The sequence below is a fragment of the Aristolochia californica genome, unplaced genomic scaffold (assembly GCF_029961685.1).
Source record: "Aristolochia californica isolate CCGP_79_NKW_82.1479 unplaced genomic scaffold, dmAriCali1.0.hap1 SCAF_4, whole genome shotgun sequence".
Taxonomy (NCBI): Eukaryota; Viridiplantae; Streptophyta; class Magnoliopsida; order Piperales; family Aristolochiaceae; genus Aristolochia; species Aristolochia californica.
Genome location: NW_027182103.1, coordinates 47,885,973 through 47,908,964, shown reverse-complemented (window position 1 = coordinate 47,908,964; position 22,992 = coordinate 47,885,973). Strand labels below are relative to the sequence as shown.

General features: G+C 43.0%; 3 protein-coding genes and 1 pseudogene across 3 annotated transcripts; 1 reads left to right on the top strand and 3 right to left on the bottom strand.

Moving 5' to 3' along the window:
• Positions 1-4,016: 4,016 nt before the first annotated feature.
• LOC137963507 (beta-glucosidase 31-like) lies at positions 4,017-9,301 on the bottom strand (annotated as a pseudogene).
• LOC137963506 (uncharacterized) lies at positions 7,065-12,877 on the bottom strand. Its single transcript, XM_068810618.1, has 6 exons — positions 12,549-12,877; positions 11,675-11,840; positions 10,004-10,180; positions 9,831-9,914; positions 8,071-8,152; positions 7,065-7,958 (listed from the first exon to the last, which is right to left on the bottom strand). Exons 1-3 carry the CDS (start codon positions 12,875-12,877, stop codon positions 10,007-10,009), a joined length of 669 nt encoding a protein of 222 aa, XP_068666719.1. The 3' UTR covers positions 7,065-7,958; positions 8,071-8,152; positions 9,831-9,914; positions 10,004-10,006.
• A 1,589-nt stretch (positions 12,878-14,466) lies between these two features.
• Positions 14,467-17,159, top strand: LOC137963840 (equilibrative nucleotide transporter 1-like). Its single transcript, XM_068811055.1, has 2 exons — positions 14,467-15,156; positions 16,317-17,159. Exons 1-2 carry the CDS (start codon positions 14,637-14,639, stop codon positions 17,045-17,047), a joined length of 1,251 nt encoding a protein of 416 aa, XP_068667156.1. The 5' UTR covers positions 14,467-14,636; the 3' UTR covers positions 17,048-17,159.
• A 908-nt stretch (positions 17,160-18,067) lies between these two features.
• Positions 18,068-20,285, bottom strand: LOC137963627 (uncharacterized). The gene has a single exon (XM_068810772.1). The coding sequence runs from the start codon at positions 20,042-20,044 to the stop codon at positions 18,974-18,976; it is 1,071 nt and encodes a 356-aa protein (XP_068666873.1). The 5' UTR covers positions 20,045-20,285; the 3' UTR covers positions 18,068-18,973.
• Between the last annotated feature and the right edge of the window lie 2,707 nt (positions 20,286-22,992).

Sequence of the window (22,992 nt, the reverse complement as noted above, 5' to 3'; positions counted from 1 at the left end):
TTGATGGAAAAAAGGGCACAAGGGTATTGGCGCATATACAGCGCACATCACCAGATTGCATTGCTGGAACACGCTCAGAAACGGAAATTTTTGGGCGTGCAGCAGAGGCAGAAGTGCATGTGGCGCTATGCGAACAGCAGTCAGTAACCTCAACGGGTGATGCGGCAAGCGGCAGACCCTTCACGCGCATCACGCGCGATGCGGTAGCGGCTGCGCGAGACGGATATACGCGCAGCACATGCGTCGGAACTTGTTTCACACGCACCACGTGCGGTGCGGTAGCAGCAGAACCTGATGTGGCGCACGACACACACATAGACGCTGGAGACATGCGCTTTGTGCAAAGCGTGCCTACGCACATGCAGGACCATTTTGTCGCAGAAACGGAAAATGCGACTTGGCGATTACGAGTCTTAGCATCAATTACACATGTTAGTACTTCGTTGCTAGACCGGATTCGTAATAGACTTCACCAAGACGCCCAGACCTTCAGCATTGTGCAAGCTGCAACCATGGGTGAGAGGAGAAGAATATGGCTTGACGACGGATTGTTCAAGACCAATGGTAGTCGACTTTATGTGCCTAAGTACGATTACCAACGGCATGACCGCTTGAGGGAATGCCATGATTCCTTGTGGGGAGGACAACCAGGCCAAAGACGGATGTTGGCCTTGCTCTCTGGCCAGTATTATTGGCTGGACATGGAGAGCGATGTGGAGGAGTTTGTGTACACATGTTTTATCTATCAACAAGATAGGATAAAACAAAGAAAGCCTGGAGGCTTGTTACAGCCTTTGCCCATTCCAAAACGGCCGTGGGAGTCTACTTCAATGGACTTCCTTTCTGGTTTGAGCAAGAAAGAAGGGCTTGAGTCTATCATGGTAGTGGTGGACCAAGTTACGAAGCACGGAACATTCGTAACAGTGCCAAGTGATTGTACAACAAAAGAGGTTGCTCGAGCTTTCATGGCACAAGTGGTGAAGCACTGGGGTGTGCCCACAATGATCATCGGTGATCGTAACCCTAGATTCACAAGAAAATTCTGGACCGAGTTAACTAAACTATTGGAAAATACTGAAAATTTTTCCACTAGTTTACATCCTCATACTGACGGCCAAACGGAGCTTATAAAGACCGAGAGGAGCGCAAAAGGGGCAAGCCCTGGAGGACGCAATACTTGGCAAAGCGGCGGGGTCAACCGAAAAGTTAGGCAACTTGGCAAGACACTGCCGAGTTCTAGCAATCCGAGAAGGAGGTGGCCCACTATCGCCAGGGGATGCAGACGAGGGCGTCTGCCTTATGGCGGTGGGAGTATGAGACGGGGGAAGAAGCCATGGTGTAGCCAAACACCAAGGCCAAAGACTGTGCAAGTCCAGTGCACGGCAATAGCAGCGGCGGCCAAGGCCAAGTGCAAAGGCACGGCCCAGAGGGGCGCACGCATATGGCCGGCCCGGAACCAGCTGCAACGGAAAAAGACACACTTGAGCTTGGCAAACGGATGGCCAAGCAACAAGGTGCACAACAACCCCAACAGCCAGCTCAGACACAAGGCAGCACGCCAGCAGACACTTCTGGCGGGGCGAAATGGGGTTGGGCGCAACCAGAAATCCTGGCGGGGCGAAATGGGGTTGCTGGCGCACAACCAGGACTCCAGGCAGGGCGAAATGGGGTTTCCTCAGGACGCCAGGCGCAGGAGCGCGCGCGGCAAGGCACTGGCGCCAGGCGCCAGGCGCCCACGGGCGAAATGGGGTTTCCGCCAGGCACCAGGCGCCAGGCGCCCCGCGCGAAATGGGGTTTCCGGAGGCGCCAGGCGCCAGGCGCCCGCGGGCGAAATGGGGTTTCCGCCAGGCGCCAGGCGCCCCGCGCGAAATGGGGTTTCCGGAGGCGCCAGGCGCCAGGCGCCCGCGGGCGAAATGGGGTTTCCGCCAGGCGCCAGGTGCCCCGCGCGAAATGGGGTTTCCTGGCGACCAGGTCGCCAGGCGCCCTGGTCTGGCGGGCGCCAGCCTGACCAGGGCGCCCCTTGACGCCAGAAACCGAATTTTTGGGATCTGACGGGTTTTTGAGCGTTTTTAGAGATTTCAAAAGGCCTAGGGAGAGACTATAAATAGAGAGGCCTCTCCCGTGGAAAAGAGGTCGAAAAATCCTTAGCCTTCTTTACTCTTTTGGTGTATAGAGAGAGTTTTTAGCCTTGGCCTTCAAGAGTGTTTGGCCACCCTTTGTAATCTTGTATTCTCAATACAAAGTAGGCTTTTCTCTTCTATACTTTGGTGCTTTCATTGTCCCATTTGGCTTGCAACTTCTTGTGTGAAGTATTGGTTGGAGGATCCGAGGCTCAAGGAGGCTGACTAGTTCTTCGGAAGAGCTAGGCCGCACGGGGTAGATATTCCGCTTGGCTAGACGGACCTAGCCCAAATCTTAACCACGTGACAATTGGATAAAAGATTGTTAGGGAAAAACCGATGATAACAAGACAAATAACAAGGTACGACACAAATTTTATGTGGTTCGGCAAATTGCCTATGTCCACGGGAGCTGCAGAGGATTTCATTTCAAATTAGAGGAATCACAATACAATAGAGAGGCTTATTTGTTATAGCAACAACCTCGTCACAGTCTCTCACAGCAACGACATTGTCTTTCATAGTAATGACTCCCTACTGCCTCTACCAATAGCACCTGGAACGCCTCCCTGCTGCCTCTACCAGCAGCACCTGAGATGGCTCTCTGCTACCTCTGCCAGCAGCACCTGAGACGGCTCCCTACTGCATCTCCCAACAACACCTGGAACGCCTCCCTGCTACCTCTCTCAGCAACACCAAAGACAGCTCCCCACTGCCTCTACCAGCAGTACCTGAGACGGCTCCTTGTTGCCTCTGCCAGCAGCACCTGAGACAGCTCCCTACTGCCTCTCTCAGCAGCACCTAAGATGGCTACTTGCTGCCTCTGCCAGCAGCACCGGAACGCCTCCCTACTCCGGCAAAAGCGCCGAGACCCAAGCCAGTCTCTTCCAGCGACAACGTTGAAACCCTAGCCAGTCTCTTCCGGCGACAGCGCCGAAACCCGAGGGTTCTCTGTTTTCTCTCCAACAACGCCCTCTCTTTCGGCAACAGTGCCGAGTTCCGACGAGACCGAAGCTTCTCTGCTTTTCTCCCAGTGCCGAGAGTCCCGAGCTTACCCTTTTGTGACTCAGTCCCAACGAGAGTTCCGTAAGCCTCTCTTTTCCAGTAAGTCCCAGACTCTGCTCCGGCAACAGTGTTGCACAGACAACACCCTCTCTTCCGGGTCCCGAGGGTTTCGGTTTCGACAACAGAGTCGAAGTCCCAAACTTCTCTATCGCACACCCCGCTCTCTGTAAGTCTCGATGAGGAAGCTTACTAAAAGACAGAAATACCCTTCATGTCCCTTGAATGGTGGGCCAGGCTCCACAGTACTCAACAAAGATAAGGGGCAAAAATGACAGACATTAAGGTAAGCAAAGTGGATATAAGATGGAAACCCATGAAATATACAATAGCCTTTTGCACCCTCAAGTCCTTCGGTAATTATTGGTTTTCAATGACCTTCAAGAAAAGTGAAATTTCTATGTTTGAACAGAATGTCCAAACGGCTTGCTGTTGTGTTTCTGAACCAGTGAACCTTGGAAAAGAGCAGCATTGATGATGATGAACTCAAAGAACCATGAGTATGAAAGAACATAGCTAGATTATATGGCCTGATTTGTCGATAGAAGAAAACCTTTCTTACTGAAGATGCAAAAAAAAAAATCACTTCAAGTTATCCTCCTATTCTGATATAGCATTATAATCTGATATACTTACAAGAAAATTTAACAGATATATCTGCTAGATAGACTCTCTCAGATTTATCCCAGTCTGGAGAAGATCCTTATACATAAATTACCCTGTAATGATTGAGACCAATAAAATCAAAGGACCCCCTTATCTGTTTTGATTCTACCTCATCAAATGATGGTAATCTTGATCCTACAATCTCTTTCATAGTTGCAGGATAATCTCCATACATGATTGGATCCAGGAACCCGGTTTGAAACAGTTTGTATAACTGGTAACTGTATTGTTACAAAAGTAAAAGGACAAGAAAAATTGGAAAGCTGTTATCGTAAAAGAATAATCTGAAAGTCGTGATAATTTTCTCACCAACCAAGGTGAAATTCAAACAATCTTTGAGTTGCTTTAACATCCTGTAGTCAAACCATAGGCCCAATAGTGTAATTCCTATGCTGCCTCTCTGAGTGTCCTGTAGCAAGTTATTACTGTATGTTCATTCATGCAACTGTTTCTAGAATGTAATTGCAAATAGTTATGAGAACTTCTGGAACCTGGTATTTCTATCTGTACAGATGGACAGCTGCTGCATGTGCTAATAAGATATAATGAGCTGAAACATATGCTTCTTTGGATGAGTTTCCTTCTGAGCAATTCATACCAAAGGGATAAGAGCATCTGGCAGGTGGGAACACTCCAAGGTCATAAGCAATTACTGCTTGTATATTGGGCTCATTGAAAGTCACCCACGTCTTGACCCTGTCTCCAAATTCTTTCAACACACATCCGCATATGCAGTAAAATCCTCACTGCAACAGAAACACAAACAAGAATGACCATTTAACAGTCAGAAAGGCTTTATGGAGAATCAATTCACCGTCAACCATGTTATAAAATTTTAAATTTAGAACCACAGAATATATGAACTGCTTGTCAATGACAACCTCCTCGCTAATGTTGGTAAAAAATCCCCCCCTGCAAAACCTTCCAGGTCTTTCCATTACTTAACTAAAGGGATGAAAAAAGTGGAGAGGAGGTCCAGAAACGAAACAAGAAGAATTCTGGTGCAGTAGCTGACGATTTAAAGCAAGAAAGCCTTACATCAGTTTTGGGCTCAAATATCCTTCATACTCATCCTCTAGTGCTTGGGGAAGATCAAAATGGTTGAGAGTAACATGAGGCTCTAGTCCTGTAAAATGGTATAAACAAAAACCAGCTATCAGATTTAAAACTCTCGTATCAACATTATTGCAACAAACACCTGGGCAATAAAGCCAGGTAGTAAATACATTTTTCCTACGAGAGTTGGATTAAAAAAACGAATCAGCCGCGCTGTCTCCAGTACTCTTGTCAAAAACTATTCCTGTGAGAAAGCAATCACGAAGAACAAATGCTTAATTCATACTCATCTCAATTGGGTTTCCGTTGATTTGAATAACATAATCAGCTAAAGATACAGAGATATTGAATAACCAGCATGAGTGAAGGTATCCCAGATGCTAGGTTTTCTTCCATCTTCAGCAGCTGCTCCCTCGACCTGCAACCGTTATCCATCAACACCCAAAAGACTAATTTCTGCTGTCATATTTACCCAAAATTTATGAAATTACCTGGTAAGCAGAGGTACCGGCACCAAAGACAAAGCCTGGTGGGAAGTGGTCTCTGGTGAACACTGCAGCTCCTTGACCACTTAGATAGGCTGTGAGAACTACGAGAGATAGAAACAGCCTCTGAAGGATTAGATTAAGTCTCAACATCTTTCCACACCGTCGTCTTCGTCTCCCTCAGTCAATGCATCACAGTCCTGTGCTTATAAATGCTATTTGGCGGGAGCGTCGAAGTGGTTAACTCAAAAGGATTCAGGAGCATCTTCCACCTCACCTAGTTCTGGAGCATTTTGTTTTTAAGCGGAAGAGACTCTCTCCCTTACAATTCAATTGATTTTTTGATGTGGGGTTGTAATGTACAGAAACAAGTACGTCATAAAATGGAAAAATCAATAGACAGGAGAGGAAAGCGACTTTCAAAACACTGAGCAATAATGCAATATGTCGCTCTTTCTAACTATACATTACAGTCTCCCTGTACGTGGCGGTCTCATATACTGAGTTCCTATAAATTACGTACGAAGGAGCCGATCTTCGGAATATATGAAGCTTCTGGGTAGTTATTAGCGAGGAAGGAAGCACTTTGCTGAATAAAGCATGGACGAGGAGCAGTTCAATTGGCTCGATTATCAATGGAGTCTGTCGTCCTGTCGCCGTGGAGGCAAGGGGAAAGAGATAGCAGTGTTTCACTTTCAATTGAGTATCTTTCCTCGAAAAGTCTCAAGCGTTTTTAACCACAGATGTTGCTGTCGTTGGTAGTGGGAAATCTGTAGCTTTCTATGGAGAAGAAAGAGCCGGTGATAGATGAGTTAACCTGGGTTAATTTCATTGCTACGAAATAAAATAGAAATTTAAAGAAATCTTCGACGTTGTTGGCTATTGGCATAGCAGAAAGGATCTGGTTTTCAAGAGTTTAGGCAGATAAATGCCCGATTCTTTCATGCAAATCTCAGGAGTTTTCTCTCTCAATCATCATTCTCATATGAAAATAGATCTAAGAATTACATACAGAGTTAGTTTTTTTTAAAAAAAAAAAAATCTTGATGAGATAATCAACTTCCAAATAAACCATATAAGTTTGGAGATAGATCTCAAAAAAAAAATAAAAAAAAAATCCTTAAAAGAACAATGACTGATCAGGATTTTAAAGTCTAAAAAGGACAAGGATGAAATAAAAATTAAGATAGTTGTACTTGTAATTTGAAAATCTCAACTTCCACGGGATCTTAAATAAGGAATAGAAGCTACTGACAGCTTTGGAATATCTAAAGATTCCTGTAAACGCCATTCTTCCCTCCAAACTGCTCCAATCAAATCCTTTGCTTCTACAATGTCTAAATTTTCTCTTCATTTCGGATTTTTGTTAATAAAATACTGTTCATACTAGGAATGAATTAAATTAGCTTTTGAGTTGGATTGACGCAGATCAAACACAGATAATTGAATATCGAAAGGGGTAAATTTCAAAGCTTCTAGTTCATATTTATATTTTTCTTATTCTACTTCATCTTAAAAAAAACGCTTAAGGTGTATTTTTGCCAGGAAAAAACTTTTCAGCATTTGTGTCATTTACCGATTCTTATTGATTATTCTGTTATCACTAACTGAATTACTAACTTAACAGTAACGACGATAACCAATTTCCATCACTCCCATCTAATGTATCGTTAATACCACCGCTACGCCGCCATGCAATTACTATAAACATGCTTCAGGAGGTTAAAAGCATATTGAATGAATCAATAGGCGATTACTACATGTCAAAGAAAGCTTCATGATTATTATACCTGTACATCCTGTTGTTTGAATACTGCGCAATCGTTAGAAAGTAATCCCCAAGAGAATCCCTATCTGCCCACGGGTCGTGTCGATTGTAAATGCAGGGCGGGCTTTCACCACCTCTACTTCAAAAGCCGCTCCTGTCTCTCTGATTCAGCATGCCTCCAACATTCGGATCGGAGATCGAGTAATATAGCCTCCGCATCATCAAAAGAACTCTACACAAATGGCTATTTTTCACCAAACGCCCTGCAAATTGCACGTCTGTAGTGTTTCCACACATCCAGAAGCTTTGCATCATGTCTTTATGCACAATCCTATCTCACCTCTTCGCCATTTTTCTTTTTACGACCTTTTGGTAGGCTACAACATATTCCCCAGGCAACTCCTTTAGCAACGATTTCCCAACCTAATCCACAGAAAATCACAACTCCACCGACCATCAACCACTTCACCACTTTCTTCATCTCTCCAGTTTTCTCATTTGGGCAAGTCTCTGCTTGCTGCTGCACAAGCCTCTCCGTGCTATCAGACTCTGATGTGGGTAGAGATAGCCTTTCAGAGGAAGGAATTTTAGTAGTAACACCTTCCATAACAGCAACTCTTGAAGGATCTCCATTTGCCCGTACCATTTTGTATTCCTGCATTCCAGCATCCACTTTCTTGACAAGGCCCCACATTACGTTTAGAATTCCAATCTTAGCAAGATTCTTCGGAATCCCCATATCTTCATAATGGAAGAAAAGCACTTCGGATGCCATTACACTCCCACAATCTCTTGATTCCACTGCCAATGAAAAAACTTGCCATTTCAGGCTCCCCCTTCAAAAATGAGAGAGAGACAGAGAGAGAGAAGGGGTGTGTGGGTGTGGGTGTGGGGAGGTTGGTGGGTTTCTCACCTGCCTTGATACACCAGCTAGAATAATAGACATCCACTCGACTGGGACTTCTGCGCCTTGGCAAAGACGGATACTGAATCCCCTGTACATTTCATGCATTCACGTAAACCAAAAGCATAACTATATAATACATTTTGCCTAAAGAACGAGTACTAAGTTTCATACAGCCAGCTTTTAAAGGTGATATGAAATAAACACCAGCCTAAATTTCCACCCACAACCGGGACTCTCTCTCTTTCTAGCACTACAATCCATGGGATATCAAAAACGTTCTCTATTCTCTCAACATTGCTAACGTCACCTTTCTATTGCTCCCAGCATATGTATAAATAAAACAACCTACAAAGGGGTTCAGATTAAAAAATAAACACATGAACATCTACAAATGTATGATGGTTGGAACAACATTTCATTTTATTAAGATAAGAATTGAGGCAACATTTATTAAATTCGGTTAACTGAGGTATGGTCCAAGCAAGTAGAATTGGATCATATGTTTCATTTCACTAGTGAAATTGGACAAGATTTATGTAATCAACACACACATGACACCCTTTTCCCCTCGGTGAGACTTGAAAACAAGACCTCCACCCCCATTCCAAATGTGACCATTGAGCAAAAAAGCCAATTCTCCAAAAAAAAAACAAACATAACACCCCTTTCCCCTTGGTGAGACTTGAAAACAAGACCTCCACCCCCATTCCAAATGAGACCATTGACCAAAAAGGCCAATCCTCCAAAAATTGGGCATCTTCTTAACAATATTTCTAAATAAGAGTCATAAGATCCAACCAGAGTTCCTTTTCAACCACTTTTCTTCATTCAACCAATTCGTTCTTGTTCCCAAAATCAGCTTTATAAGAAAGAGCATTCACGATTTTGCGGCCATAAAAACGGCATTACTTTCTCAAATACACTATGATATGGGAATGTGACTATTGGGGTGTATGTGACACTACCATCTCACCCTTGAATACAATGCTTTAGTTTTGAGATATAACAACAAGTGATGTTTAAAAACCAAAAATACCTCAGGGTGGACACAAGTTGAGTTAGGGATGGGTATCCAGAAACCCGAACCCTACCACAAACCCTAACCTTGAAGCCTGAACCTGAAAAAAACCTGAAACAAGCCTGAAATGTCAAACCCGATCACTGTCCCCACAATCCCGTCCCCATAAAACCCGACCCATCCACAACCTGTCCCTGTCCCTTTTGATATCTGTCTCATCCCTAACCCGAAATCTGGCGGGTTTTTTTCCCACCCCGTCCCTGAGCCTCAGGTGAAACCCGACCCTGTGCCCACCCCTAGAAATCCACAACTTAATTCTGAATTCATCGCATGGTCCTGTAATTTCTTTGTCCTAATCATCAGCTAGCTTTTGCAACTTTGGACCTGCTGATCCCCGGGGGTTTGCTGGTCAGAAGGGTCTGAAACAAACAACCAAACTCTACTCATAAACAAATTTTGTACAGAACAAATTTTTTCTCATATAGGCTATTTCTCTGAAGTATCTTAAAGTATTCTAAGGCTGACATTATGAATTAAGCATGAGCTTGTTCCAGTCTGACTCTCCCCTTTCAATCATTCTAAACAAACTGCAAACAGATGATATGTTCATGTTCCGGGTTCTTGATATGGTACTAACTTCTTGCTTGCATAACCATGCTCAACATGTATTTCCATGACATAAAATGACTGTTCCTATACTATTCCAAACAGTTTTAAAAAGGAAAATCAATAGTCAGACAAAATTTACCTTTGTGACACAGTAATATGAAGAATTGTACTCCCAAATGCGACGAATTATGATATATTCTCGATCTCTACAGAAAAATGGAAACTGCCAAGAGAAATCCAACATATGTCAGAATTTGAGCAATGAATCACAATCGCTATAAAAACCTCAGAAAAGAAACTGGTTTTGTGCACCTTTCATATCCAGTGAACAGTCATAGTTCCCGTTTGCGGACACTCTTTTAGAACTTCACAGAAAATGAGCGTGTCATCCCATGTCGTCCGGAATTCATCGTCCCAAAAGAAGTCTCTCACCAGCTGAGGTGATGCTTTTTCAAAAACAGTTCTTGTATGAAGCTGTGTCGGGCCAAACTATTTAACAAAAAATAGATAGAAGGTGTCTTAGTTATTCCATCAAAGTTAGCATTAAATTTAGAGAACTGATGAAAAATGTTCAAATTGCAAAGCAATGATACCTAAAACAATAAAAACAGTAGTTTATAGGACGTCTGAATCTAGTTCATTTAGTAATCAGCGATGAGTGGAATGTTAGAAAAAGCTGGAAAAAACAGACTATAAAAATTGGCAATGATAACCCGCTCCACCCCTCTCCCAATTCTGTCCAGCTCTGCGAATCTACATTGGTCCAACATAGTACACTTTTCTAACTTTATCATTTGAGATTATTAGTTACCATACTTTTTACCATAACAAGTTTTGCCATATCATTATTGGGTTACGGTAGATATCTTGGAATCCATTCCAAATTATTGTTACAGCTACCTCCCAGTGTCCATCCTCTTTATTCTGTAATAGAAGTAGTACATGATGAATTTGACTTGTCTTTGAAAAAAAACAGAACAATAATACCTGCATGAGTTCTAGCTGTCATGAAAAAAAAAAACAAAAAAAAAAAAAAAATAGTAACAGCTATATGTAGTATTAAGTTCCCCAAACTAGATTCAAGAACCCCTTAATGACATTAAATACTGTTGTTAATTAAAAAATGTCTTTTTTCTTTGAATAGTGTTAATTATTTCGTGTCATCAAAACTTCTCAGTCTAAACAAAAAGCCGCTACCACTAAAAACATGCCTTTCTTTTTAGGAGTAATTTACGCAAAATTTCATCTTTTCAAAAAGGCAGTGATGATTTCAGAAACTCTGAGGCTTTTAAACACGACACTTGGGACATGGAATTTTTCTGGGAACGTGTTTAACTCATCATTTGTACAAAACGTTGAAGAGGACCTTTCTGCAGAAGTTCAAGTCAACACAGAGAGCCATTGTGTATCAGTTTGTCAGAATGAATAGGGTTCTTCATGGCAAACCATCAAATATGCCATTAGAGACCAGATCTGATGTTCCAAATGATGCATACACAGGCCTCATATCAGATTAGAAAAATTCAATACATAGGGCCGATATGGAAAAGGTAAAATTTGTTCAGATATTATACTAAGCTTTAAAAAATATGTTTACAACATTAATCAAAGTATTTCTTAGAAAAACCATAAAACTGTTATTTATTTGATTTTTATGCATGAAATTCCTACACCTACCCACCACGCCCCAACCTCTCTTCTTCGCTCTTCTGCCTTAAACGTCCCTGCATGAGCTTTACTGCATAACCCTATCCCCTCCTTACTGGATGAGATGAAGCAGGATGTGTAATGCATAAAAGCAGAAGCAGCAGGGTGGGCATCCCATTAGATGCAATACCATCACTATTAAGGAACAGACCATATCTACTAGGATGCACCAGAAAGGAGCTATTTCAACAAAAAAAACCAGCTAAAGTAATACACGATTGAGAAACAAATGATAAGTAAAAATTCAGTTAGATCTATTATAAATACGCTTCACACCTCCGGATCACGGTGCCAAGCTTGATATGTCAATGTGTTGGTGGATTTATCCATAATCAACTGCCATTGGGGACCACTGTCTCTCCCCTCAACATGAGCAATTAAGGACCACAGATCTGTATCAGTCAGCTCTGGTTGTTCATCTTCCTTATCAGAGGCAGATAAACTGAGCAACCAACAATTGAAAAGGCGTTGTCAAAGAAGGATACGTAAGATCCAATCTCAGAAAAATGACATACCACACTTGAATTAAAAAGGAGTAATAAAATGGGAAATGAACATCCGAAGGATATTTCCATTATCAAGTCAGCTAGCATGAAACAAGATACCAAACGGCGTGACCAAAACCTCAAAATCATCAATATGACAAACAACAAAAACCGCAACACCAAATCTCCTCATTTTTTCGAAAGAAAACACAAAATCAAGTCATCTATCTCATTTATCTGGTGAAAATCCAATAAAAGGAAATTTTGAACGGAAGGGTAACAATATGTTGAGTATGACAACAATGATCCGTTTAGGAACAACGGAAATTGAACGTAAATTTTTGCATGCGCTGCAGTAAATTGGTTAAGCTACCATAGATCGTGCTGATAGAAATATAGAACCACAGCCAAAAAAGGAAAAATGTTAACATTTAACAACTTGCATGTCAAATATATTCACAGAATCAAATAGCAAACAGAAGAAAGCACGAAAAAACACAACCGCGTAAAAAGAAATGAAAAAAGGACAGTTTCGACAAAGAAATAGGTTTCCAAGCCAGGGAAGAGTCCCATATCAAAACTCTTGTACATGAATGGGAAAAGAAACTAAAAAGGTTGTCAAGGGAAAAAATGCAAAATCAACTATAAGCCCGTGAATGAACTACCTCTCTCTATCAGCCACGCCAAGAGCAGATGATGCAGCTGTTATTGCATTCTCGCTCCGCACCGACTTAGACGGAGCCTTGAATCGTCTAAAAATCCTGTTCAAGACAGAAAAAACGGAAAGAGCCGTCAAGGCTAACCAGAGGCGTCTAGCTCTGAGCCTGGGAGGCACCGTCCAAACCAGGCGGAACCTGCCCCTGGACGCCAGAAAAACAAGTGCAGCCACCCATTGCGGCCGCCACCACCATCCAATCAAGAGGCCGACGACGGCCGCAATCCAGTAAGGTATGACAGCGACAAGAACGCCGAGGGCAGCCTCCGGGGCGGGCATATCACCGGCCAAACACAGGAGGGAATCAATAACTGGCTTCCCCGCATCAGAAAACCCTAGAGGACGTACACTACAAGAAACCAATGGAAGTGAGACGGGAGAAGATGACGCCTCGTGGCTGTCAATTGGGACTACTTAGAAATTTGGCGTTGTGGAATTTTGGCCTTTTTCCCGGATTGTTTCAACAGTACCCGACCAACGACACAAACCAACGCTTTCCTCTTCTCGATCCACGGAACTGTCGATTTGTGTGATGGGTTGTTGCGGTGTGCCGTATGGGAAGTAAATATCCCCTGGTATTTGGCCGTTTGCTTTGGGCGCGAGGAAGCGAGAACAGTTTTCAGATGAAACAGGCCGAATCTTTGGTCAAGGAGATAAGTCTTATAAATAAAATTACAAAAACACCAGAAGAAACGAAATGTGGATTCGAGATAATAGAATATCACTTGCACTAAAAGAAGCAAAAATACAAAGCGAATGAATTAAAGCAACAAAATCATAAATATTTTTTTCTTAAGCCTTTGAATTAAAATACCATTGTACAATTTTATATTAAGATCATAAATGCATAACGTAAATGGAAGATAAGTTAATATTTTAAAACAAAATAATTATAATATAAAATAGCTTAAAAATGAAACAAAAATGTAAAAGTATATAACACAACAAATAGAATAAAAAGAGAAACTAAATAGCGACTAAATTAAAATATTTCTAAATAATAATCAAAAGTAAAATTAGAACTTTTAAACTTTAAAAAAAGAACAAATTGCAAGTAAATATGTTAAAATTAACTTAAATAAATAAAATATAAAAGAATAAAAAATAATGGAAAAAATAAAATAAAATATTGAAATATATGGTAAATTTTTGTTTTAAAAATATTAACTCTCTTTTGTTGTGCAATTTTCAAGTTTTTATTTTATTTTATATTTTGATGTTCCAACTTCAACCAAGATGGGACAGGAGGATGTGGCCCTGCATGGAAAATTAGTCTTCTTAACTTGACAATAGATTTTATACAGCAATTAAGTGTTGGTCCGGTCATGAGCAGCCAAAATCTGAGATGACTCGTCTAAGATGAGTTAACTCAATTAAGATCTTGAGGAATTCAAATTGCTAATCGTGACATGGGCCAGAGCATTTTGTGGGCTGAGACGTTCCAATAAATTTAATGTCGTGGTACTTGCTTTCTAATTTAATTGATATTAGACTCTCCCAAGGAGCCTTCAAAAAATTTATCTTTTAATATGCCAAATTATTTTGCAAGTGGATTTATATGCTTGATCCAATTGCTATGATCCCCCTCACTCAGTATTGTCTTGGTCAGCAAAGGAGGCTAAGAAAGAGAATGGATAGAGAGAAGAAGAAGAAGATGGACCAACCAAGTAATTCAAAAATCCCATACCAAGTTCGAAGACGACGCGACAAGAACAGCGCATTGAGTCAACAAAGGACGGAAAATTGAATGATACTCTGCGACAAGAACAGCACATTGAGTCAACAAAGGAGGGAAAACTGAATGATATGATACTCCCACGGCCGCCGGGCTCCATTGCTGGTCGTCTTGCATAAATGTCTGCAAAACGAAATTGTTGTCGCTAACGCTAAGCTATTCGTGCTTCTACTGGGAACTGGGAACTGGGAACCAGGCAGCCTAAAAGCGATTCCCTCTCTCTCTTACCATCAGCCGCAGTCCGCTACTGCGGCTTGCCAACCGGAATTCGACTACGATTCAGATACAGATTCCAGATCGGCAATGGGGTACCCAGTCGCGAGGGGAGGGACAGAGGTGGAATCCCAGCTTCTAGCTCCAACATCTGCCAAAGCCCCTGCTGACCACTTCCATGTCGCCTACATCGTCTACTTCACCCTCGGCACCGGCTTCCTCCTCCCATGGAACGCCTTCATCACCGCCGTCGACTACTTCGACTACCTCTATCCCGGCGTCAGCGTCAACCGCGTGTTCGCTCCCGTGTACATGCTTGTCACGCTCTCCTGCCTCCTCATCATCGTCGGTTGGGCTCACAAATCTAGCGCCCGTGTTCGGATCAATTTGGGTCTCGCTCTTTTCGTTGTGGCTCTATTAGTCGTACCCATCATGGATGTAATTTACACCCGGGGAATCAGGGGTTTGTATTCTGGGTATTATGTGACGGTCGCCGCCGTTGCGCTGGCAGGAATCGCCGACGCTTTGGTTCAAGGAGGAGTCATGGGGACGGCAGGTGAGCTGCCGGAACGCTACATGCAAGCCACCGTCGCCGGAACCGCCGCTTCAGGTAGTGATGTTATGTTCTCTTTCAGATACTGGTACTTTCTGCTGTTCGAATCTGGGAACTTGAAATTACAGAGTAATTTCAATTTTTTATTTCCATTTTTATCCATTTTTTGCAAAGTTTGTGCCATATTGAATTGGGGATACTGAGTTTTTTTCTGCTTCTGTTTCCATTTTGTTTCTCTTTCGTTCTCAGGTGTCGTTTCAAACTTCTGGTTGTTTCTCTGCATCTGTTTTCACGTTGTTTCTCTTTCGTCTTTATGGGTCGACACCTTTAGCCTCCTGGACGTTTTATATGGTGTTGTATTTTTACTGTAACTTTGCCTGGCATAGTGGCTGTCAACTTCTTCTAAACTGATGCCTCTCAAGTCGTCTACCTTGAACAATTGTGCGGTGTATTACTTGGATAAGTTTGTTTTGCCGTCATTCTACTGAGTATGTCGCTCTTGCTCCCTATTCCCTCCACCTAGCAGCTGGAGACGTTGGGTTCATGATTCACTCAGCTGATTTGGGGGCGTCTTTCATAATACTTTTGTTGTTTCAGGATGGTGCAATAGCCAGTAGCAGCTGTAGCCTGTAGCAGCCTAGCAGATAGGCTGTTTAAACAAGCTCATGGCTTGCAGGTCTCCACAATTATGCATGGATAGGTACCACTTACACAAGTTCAAAGTCCATATGCTGGACAAATCAGAAAAAAGGGCTTGGCCAATTCATGGCTTATTTTTGTCCTCTTCCCAGCCTACTACTGAGAAGCCACACTAGTGATTATGGGAGGAAGAGTTCAGAATCACCTATCACCTCAAGCTTATTTTTGCCGGGAGCAACAGTCAGCACTGTAATTGGTCTTGTCAGGTTTCTAGCTTATTTTCGTTCAAATGCTTGCATATCTGTCTTCTGATTGCAAATTCTACACTGTTTTTTTTTTTTATGAAAAGGTGTTCTTATAGTGCCTCATGGCTCAAACTGGAGTCTTATACTTGTTGCATATGAAGTGGTTCTCAGTGAGGCCCGAGTCTGGATTAAGTCCTACATTGAAGTACCTAAAGCTTCGTCCTCGCTGTGCTCTAGAAGTTATAGTATATTACATCTTTGGTGCAGCATTTCTCATAATATAACATGCTGAGAAGTATGGGAGTTGTTCTAAATCTGATTCTATGGCTGCAGGTGTAATTGTTTCACTATTGAGAATAGTTACCAAGGCCATATTCCCTCAAGATGCTCATGGTCTAAGAAGTAGTGCAAATCTATACTTCGGTGTCAGTATTGTGGTTATGGTCATATGCGTTGTTTGCTACAATGTTGCAGATAGACTTCCAGTCATCCAATACTACAATGATCTAAAGATGCAGGCAATGAACGAAGAGGAAAAGGAGAAAGGTTCCCTTGGTGGTTCACAATGGAGATCAACATTATGGGAGATAGTGGGTAGAATCAAGTGGTTTGGTTTCGGGATTTTCCTTGTATATTTGATCAGCCTCTCCATATACCCAGGACATGTTACTGCAGATGTTCATTCTCAGATCCTCAAGGACTGGTATCCTGTTCTTCTGATTACTGGCTACAATGTGTTTGACCTGATCGGTAAGAGTCTGCTTGCTATTTACCTTATCGAGAATGCCAACATAGCGGTAGCTGCCTGTATCGCCCGGCTTCTATTCTACCCACTGTTCCTGGCTTGCTTGCATGGTCCAAAAATTTTCCGGAGTGAGATACCAGTGACGTTCTTGACGTGTCTTCTGGGCCTCACTAATGGCTACTTCAGTGGTGTTTTGATGATTGTTGCGCCAAAAACAGTCCCACTACAGTATTCTGAGACCGTAGGAATTGTGCTTGTCCTGTTTTTGCTTGTTGGGTTGGCTACCGGTTCCATTGTGGCTAATTTTTGGGTTTTTTAATAGGGAATGGATGTGAAAATTCAAGTGCTGTGTTTGCTTTCTTGTGGTCCCAATTTTGTTGCTGCTGCTGTTTCCATTGGTAAAAATGTATACAAAGTATAATGTTCATCTTTGTTCATTGTTCTTGTGGTCTCCCAAGTCAAATACCATGCTAATGGTGACAGACGATGCAGCCAAGCATTAAATTAAATAAAGAAAATGCAAGCTAATGAGCAGTTATTTAACTATTGATATTCATAGTGATTGACCTGTCATGGCAAACAGCAATGTATTTCTATCATAAGCGCACCTGCCCTGCCATTGCAAGGGAGGGGAAGCTCCCCCTTCACTTGTCCTGCCGAGAAGCCCAAATTTCGATTAACCAGGTCTGAGGAAAAAAAAAAAAAAAAATCGACACAAAGGGTAGATTATGGGAAACCTATCCCATTTGAAGTGGAGATGGGTATCAAATCCTAGTTTGCAGGCCTGAAAACATAGATTGGTTCAAGGACAGTGTCAATCCTAAAAACACGATCCAACCTGGTATAATTTGATTAGTTTATAAAAAAAATACTTTTATGTTATATGACATTATATTAAATATTTTAATATTTTGAGCAGAGCGAACCAAAGGCAGAGATTTGATTAAAAGAAAATAGAAATTTCTTTTCGTTTTATTTTTTTAACCGCATAAATAGTTCCTTAATATGTGAAAATTCAATGTAACTTAAATTGCAGAGCCCTTTAAAGCAGAAAAGTCACCCATATCAACAGTTCTATATCGAATTTTAACTCCTATATCTTATTTAATCCTGGGCGGAGGAGGAGTGAAGGCCGTCGTCCTCTTCCACCTCTCATGAACTGAAAGTCGTTTGTTTGCACAAGCACGTGTGGCACTTCGTCTCGTGGCCACGGTCAAACCAGATAGAACTAGAACAAAGCAGATGGATTCGTAGATGTACTGAAACCCATGGACCAAAAACAACAAAAAGGAAATAAAAATGTGCTGACCATGTCCATCTCCTCTGTCTCTCTATGTATTCTCTTGTCTCCCTAACCCGGAATATACAAACAAAAACAAAAATAAAAAAATTGAACGGGATCTCCAATCAGCAGTTAAGAGAGACTCAGGTTGGCCTCTGGGCTGTAAGAATTTCTTCATTGAGCGCTGTCTCATCTCCCATTTCTTTGTTCCCTTAACGTAAATTGGAATCTCATTGGAACAGAAAATTAAAAAATATTGAGTCACAGCAGAGTGAAGCAAGGGTGGGTCTGTGGTGGGCAACTCTTTTATTTGCCGGGTTTTTATCTCCTACCAGAGCTGAATGAAAGCTAAACTGTCGCAATCTGTGAAGCAAAGGACAAGAGCACATGGACAGGTTTCAGAACTTCATCTATGCAAAGAAAAGATTGCTTTCCTCTCCCTTGACTCTTTTTCTTTTTATCTCTGTATGGATTTCCTCTGAAATGAGAGTTATGAGGGAAGCTGGAAGGAGGAAGAGAGGGAGAGGACGTCTCTGTACTGTCTTGTCCCCATCATCCTTTTTATCTTTCTGCAAACCGAGACCCTGAAACTGATAATAATTGCCTTCTCTGGCATCTGAGATTTGTCAAGTATCTGTCCATATCGATTGGTTCCAAGACAGTGATGGAGAGAGGTAAGAACTGCAATTGAAGGCAAACGAAGGAGAAGAACTGCAATTCCAATTCTTTTTAACTGATGAAGAACAGAAAAACAAGGCTTCAGAAGTGCGCGACCCTTTGAACTCAACATGGTACTAATTAGATACATACAGATAGGAATAGTGTCAAATAAACAAAATTAAGAAAAAAATGACAAGCCAGATTGAGGGATGCCGATGATGATGATGAACAGTTAACAGACAAAACGTTTTCAAAAGTTTCAATCCAAACCCAAGGACCCAGAGGAGAAAAAGGAAAAAGTCGTTAGCTTCTGACGGCTAACAGAGTAGGAGAAGCGTCGATGTTGGCAGCGGCGGCGGGGGCTGCTCTGCCGTCGGCGTCTTTGTCGGCGATGTACGAGGAAGGCTTGGAGGGACGGAAAGCTCTCATGGGGCTCGCGAAGGCCCAGCTCCAGCTCTTGCTCCGATTATGTGGGCCGGAAATCCGGCCATTGTAATCTTCCGAGAGCCAGTAGGACGAGGAAGAAGAGATCATGCCGAAACCACCGAATATTCCACCGCATTTGACGCGCTCCCTGATACGCTCCTCGGCGGCCACACGGTGAAGGACTATTTTGGGTTTGGCCTCGCGCTGTGATTCGACTCGTCGGAGAGTGCAGTCGCCGAAGCCGGTGGAGATCCGCTCCAGGAAGTCACCGGAAAAGCTCCGGCTGCCGCACCCCACGGATCTGGACCTGGCCACCTTCCGGCCAAATGACGATGACGCGTGGCTGCTGTTTGGACTCTCGACCCCCTCCTCTGCTCCCCCTGCTAAATCCCGCCGAACAGTCTCGGACCCCTTGACAGAGGAGGCATAGCCGCCGTCACCGCTGCCGCCCGTGGGTTTCTCTTTAAGGTTCGTTTCTCTCTCTTTGGCCACCCTTCGCCGTGAGAGGTAAAGAAAAGACCAGAAGCTCTTCTTCCGTGGACTATCATCTCCGCCATCGGCAAAATGACGAGGGACGGCAACCGATCTGCTCCGCTTCAAAACAAGACTCCCCGCGTCGTAAATGTGGGGCACCGGTACAGATGTAGCGGACATGACTTTCTTCTGCTTGTACACCGAAAAGGGTACCATCCTCGCTCGATGGCTATTCACCGAAGCAGACAACCCCCCGACGCCCGGCCCTTCCGACCTAAACGAAGGAGAGGAAGACGAAGACGAATGAACAGCAACAGCTGCGACAATGGGGTAAAAGGGATTGGACTTGGAAGAAGAAACAAGCTTGCCAAGCTTCTCCTGGAGGCAAAAGGCACAAATCCCTCCCGGATTGTTCCTGTAAGGGTGGTCACTGCACTGCATGCCGTCCCCCATATCGTCGCCCTTATCTCCCATTAGCTCTTCTTCCTTCGCACCTTCTGCTTCCTCCTTACAACCTAATCTTCTTCTGACCGTCGAATCGCAGGGAGACTGTGAACGAAAACCTTCTATTCCTGGGGAAAGAGGAAAGGTTGGACAGAATCAATGGCCATTACAACAGTAGCAGATGGATAGGGGAGGCTACTGAGGCGCTAGAGCTTGGGCCTGGTGAGGGAAAAGAAATCAAGAGCGCAGTTAACAAATAAACAAGGTATTATTTGGGGGGATGGAAGGTGGGGAGGAGTGCAGAGGCACGTGGAGGGGGGGAGTAATTTAAAAGGGTTGAGAGGAGAGAGCGAAGAGAGGAAGCTAACACTAGCTGACAAAATCCCTCTTGTTTTCTTTCCCTGCCTGTGCCCACCTTTTCTTGGCCTACTTACAGCCTTTTCATGGCATCAACACAGAATCTGAATCTATGGCCACGCGTCCATCGCCCGACGCAAGCCCAATGCGACTCCTAACTGGTTCCTTGCCCTTGCCCTTGCCCTTGCCCTTGCCCTCGCCAAACCCATGATGACTGTACTGTGAAACAGGCTTACATTACACAATACAAAGACTTCACCATTGCCGCGGACTAGTTTCAGTGTTTCAGGCCTGTACTCGGTAAGCATGTACAGAAGGAAGTGTTCCATGTATTTTTCTTCATTTGGAAAAGCTCGAGATCGGAAAGCCATCCCATGCACTTTACAACAAGTGTCTCTGCTGCTTCCTTTCTGTGCTACAGTTTGCAGTAGATAAAACTTTAAAAGAGACATTCTTTCAAACGGTTTATACTTTAGAGTGCCCGCGACTAAAAAATTTGGGAGTGGAGGAAAAGGATGTGACAAGTACTCTTTTATGTGTTCCGTCTGTCTTCATAGAAGGAAGGAGAAGAGAAGACGGAAGAGAATAATCGATTGCTGCGTTAGTTTCTCTTAGTCCATGAGACGTGTGTCCGTCAACAACCGGACCAAGGTCATTCCAACACGGCTTGTTCCTCCTAGCCATCTCCAATTACCTCTGGTGCAACAAAGGACCACGTAAAGCATTACGAACCAGTCCTCGTTCATGACTTTTGTTCTCTCTCCATGTTTGTAGTTCCTGAGAGGCGTTTGATATGATACTAGACGTGACAGAAATGAGAAAACACACCCTTTGTTTTGAACACTCTTTTGACAAACTGAGCCGAGTGGCTACGGTGAGAGTGAAAGAGAGAGAGAGAGAGAGATATGATTTATCGTAAAACCAGATAAAAGAGTCCCGGCGATCGCAAAGTCCAAATCCCATGATGGGAGAATTTGTCTGAAACTGTTCGAACCGGTGGCTCCCAACCACAACTCCCATCTCCCCACGTGCATGCCTCGCCTCCTTGACTACGTAATATGTACACGATCTCTCAAATGGATATTGACAACAACGCGTCCGACTTTAAAGACACGTTAACGGGGACTGATGGCTCCTTGGCTTTCATAGGTGGTGTTTGTCGAAATTCCTCAAAAAGGGGCCTCTGCTGTTAGAAATTTGATATTAAATGAAGCAGAGCTGGTGTTGAGAAATTGTGGCCGTAAGCCGTGAGAGCAGATACACCACCCCATATGTGGGGAAGAAGTTGTCGCAATTCGGAAGGTCTAAATCCTTGAATTTTCTAATCTGGATTGCTGTTATCAAACTGTACTGGTTTGTATTTGCATTTTGACTAAGCACCCCGTCGCCCATCTGATGGCTAGAAACATTGATGAGAATCTGGGGATTGAGTTAGAGATTGTGCTGGGAAGGTCAAAGAAGGAGACAGACAGGAGAGAGTTATCGGAGCGATCGGGATTTCGAAAACTGAAAAGACAACCAAACCGGGTGTGAGAGAGAATGTGGGGACCGATGCTGCGATGCGTTGCTTACTCAGGGACTCTAGTGGGAACGGAATCATGGTGAACGCCTGCAACTGGCGTTGCTGGGATTAGTTTCGACCGCAGACATGACAGATTACAGCACAATCCATCAACCTCCAAATTGGTGTACGCGAATTAACGGTGAGTTGTTACTGTTACGCTGCTTCTATTTCTCTTTTTGATTAACGTTTACAGTAACGTGTAATATGATTACGATCTCTAGTATACAGATCATGGTACAGTAAAAGGTTTGAACAAGTAAGAATTGTTAGGGCCCCATTGATTGATAAAGACAAAAGGCCTTGTACATCACCAGTCATCAGATGAAACAAAGAAGAAGAAAAAAAGCTTGCTTCAACAATTTAAGTAACAAGCAGAGTGTCCTTTCTTCTATTCATAACGTGACTGTACTAGATTTTAATGTGAGAAACAGTCAATTGAACCATGTTCCTTTTTTTATTGCTCATAACTCATTTCATGAGCTCTGACCAGTCCCATGTTAACAGGGTCCCATTCTCCTCAACAAAGGCTAGATACTTTTGGGTTTCTGCTGCAACAGATAGCTACTAAATTGGGATTATTTGAGTACAGAATTGTCTGCCTTTAAGAGCTGGGAATTTATGGCCATACTCGCCTCTCATTACTCTGTTCATGCATATGCGATAAGCGTCTATCAAAGGCATAGACAGGAATGAGATGGATGATCTTTGAGGAGTACTGAGATCTCCCGACAACACTCGATCTCTCGATTTTGGATTCTGGAGTCTGTCAATCTCGGATTTTGGGGCTATCTTTCGGTGTTAAATCATGCGACCAAATGCGAAAAATCAAAACATTAAAGAAGCAAAGAGGTAAGTTAATTTTGATTCAATGTTTTGCATTCTCACCTACCCTGACCACATACATTTAACAATAGCTTTCATCGTTCCTGCTACTTTTTTAAAAATATGTCTAGGACTAAGTATTATTCGACAACAACTTTTGCCAAACAAAATGGCTTTGCCTAACTTTGCTGTCATAAGAACACGTATGATTATCCACCTCTGATCATCTGCAAAG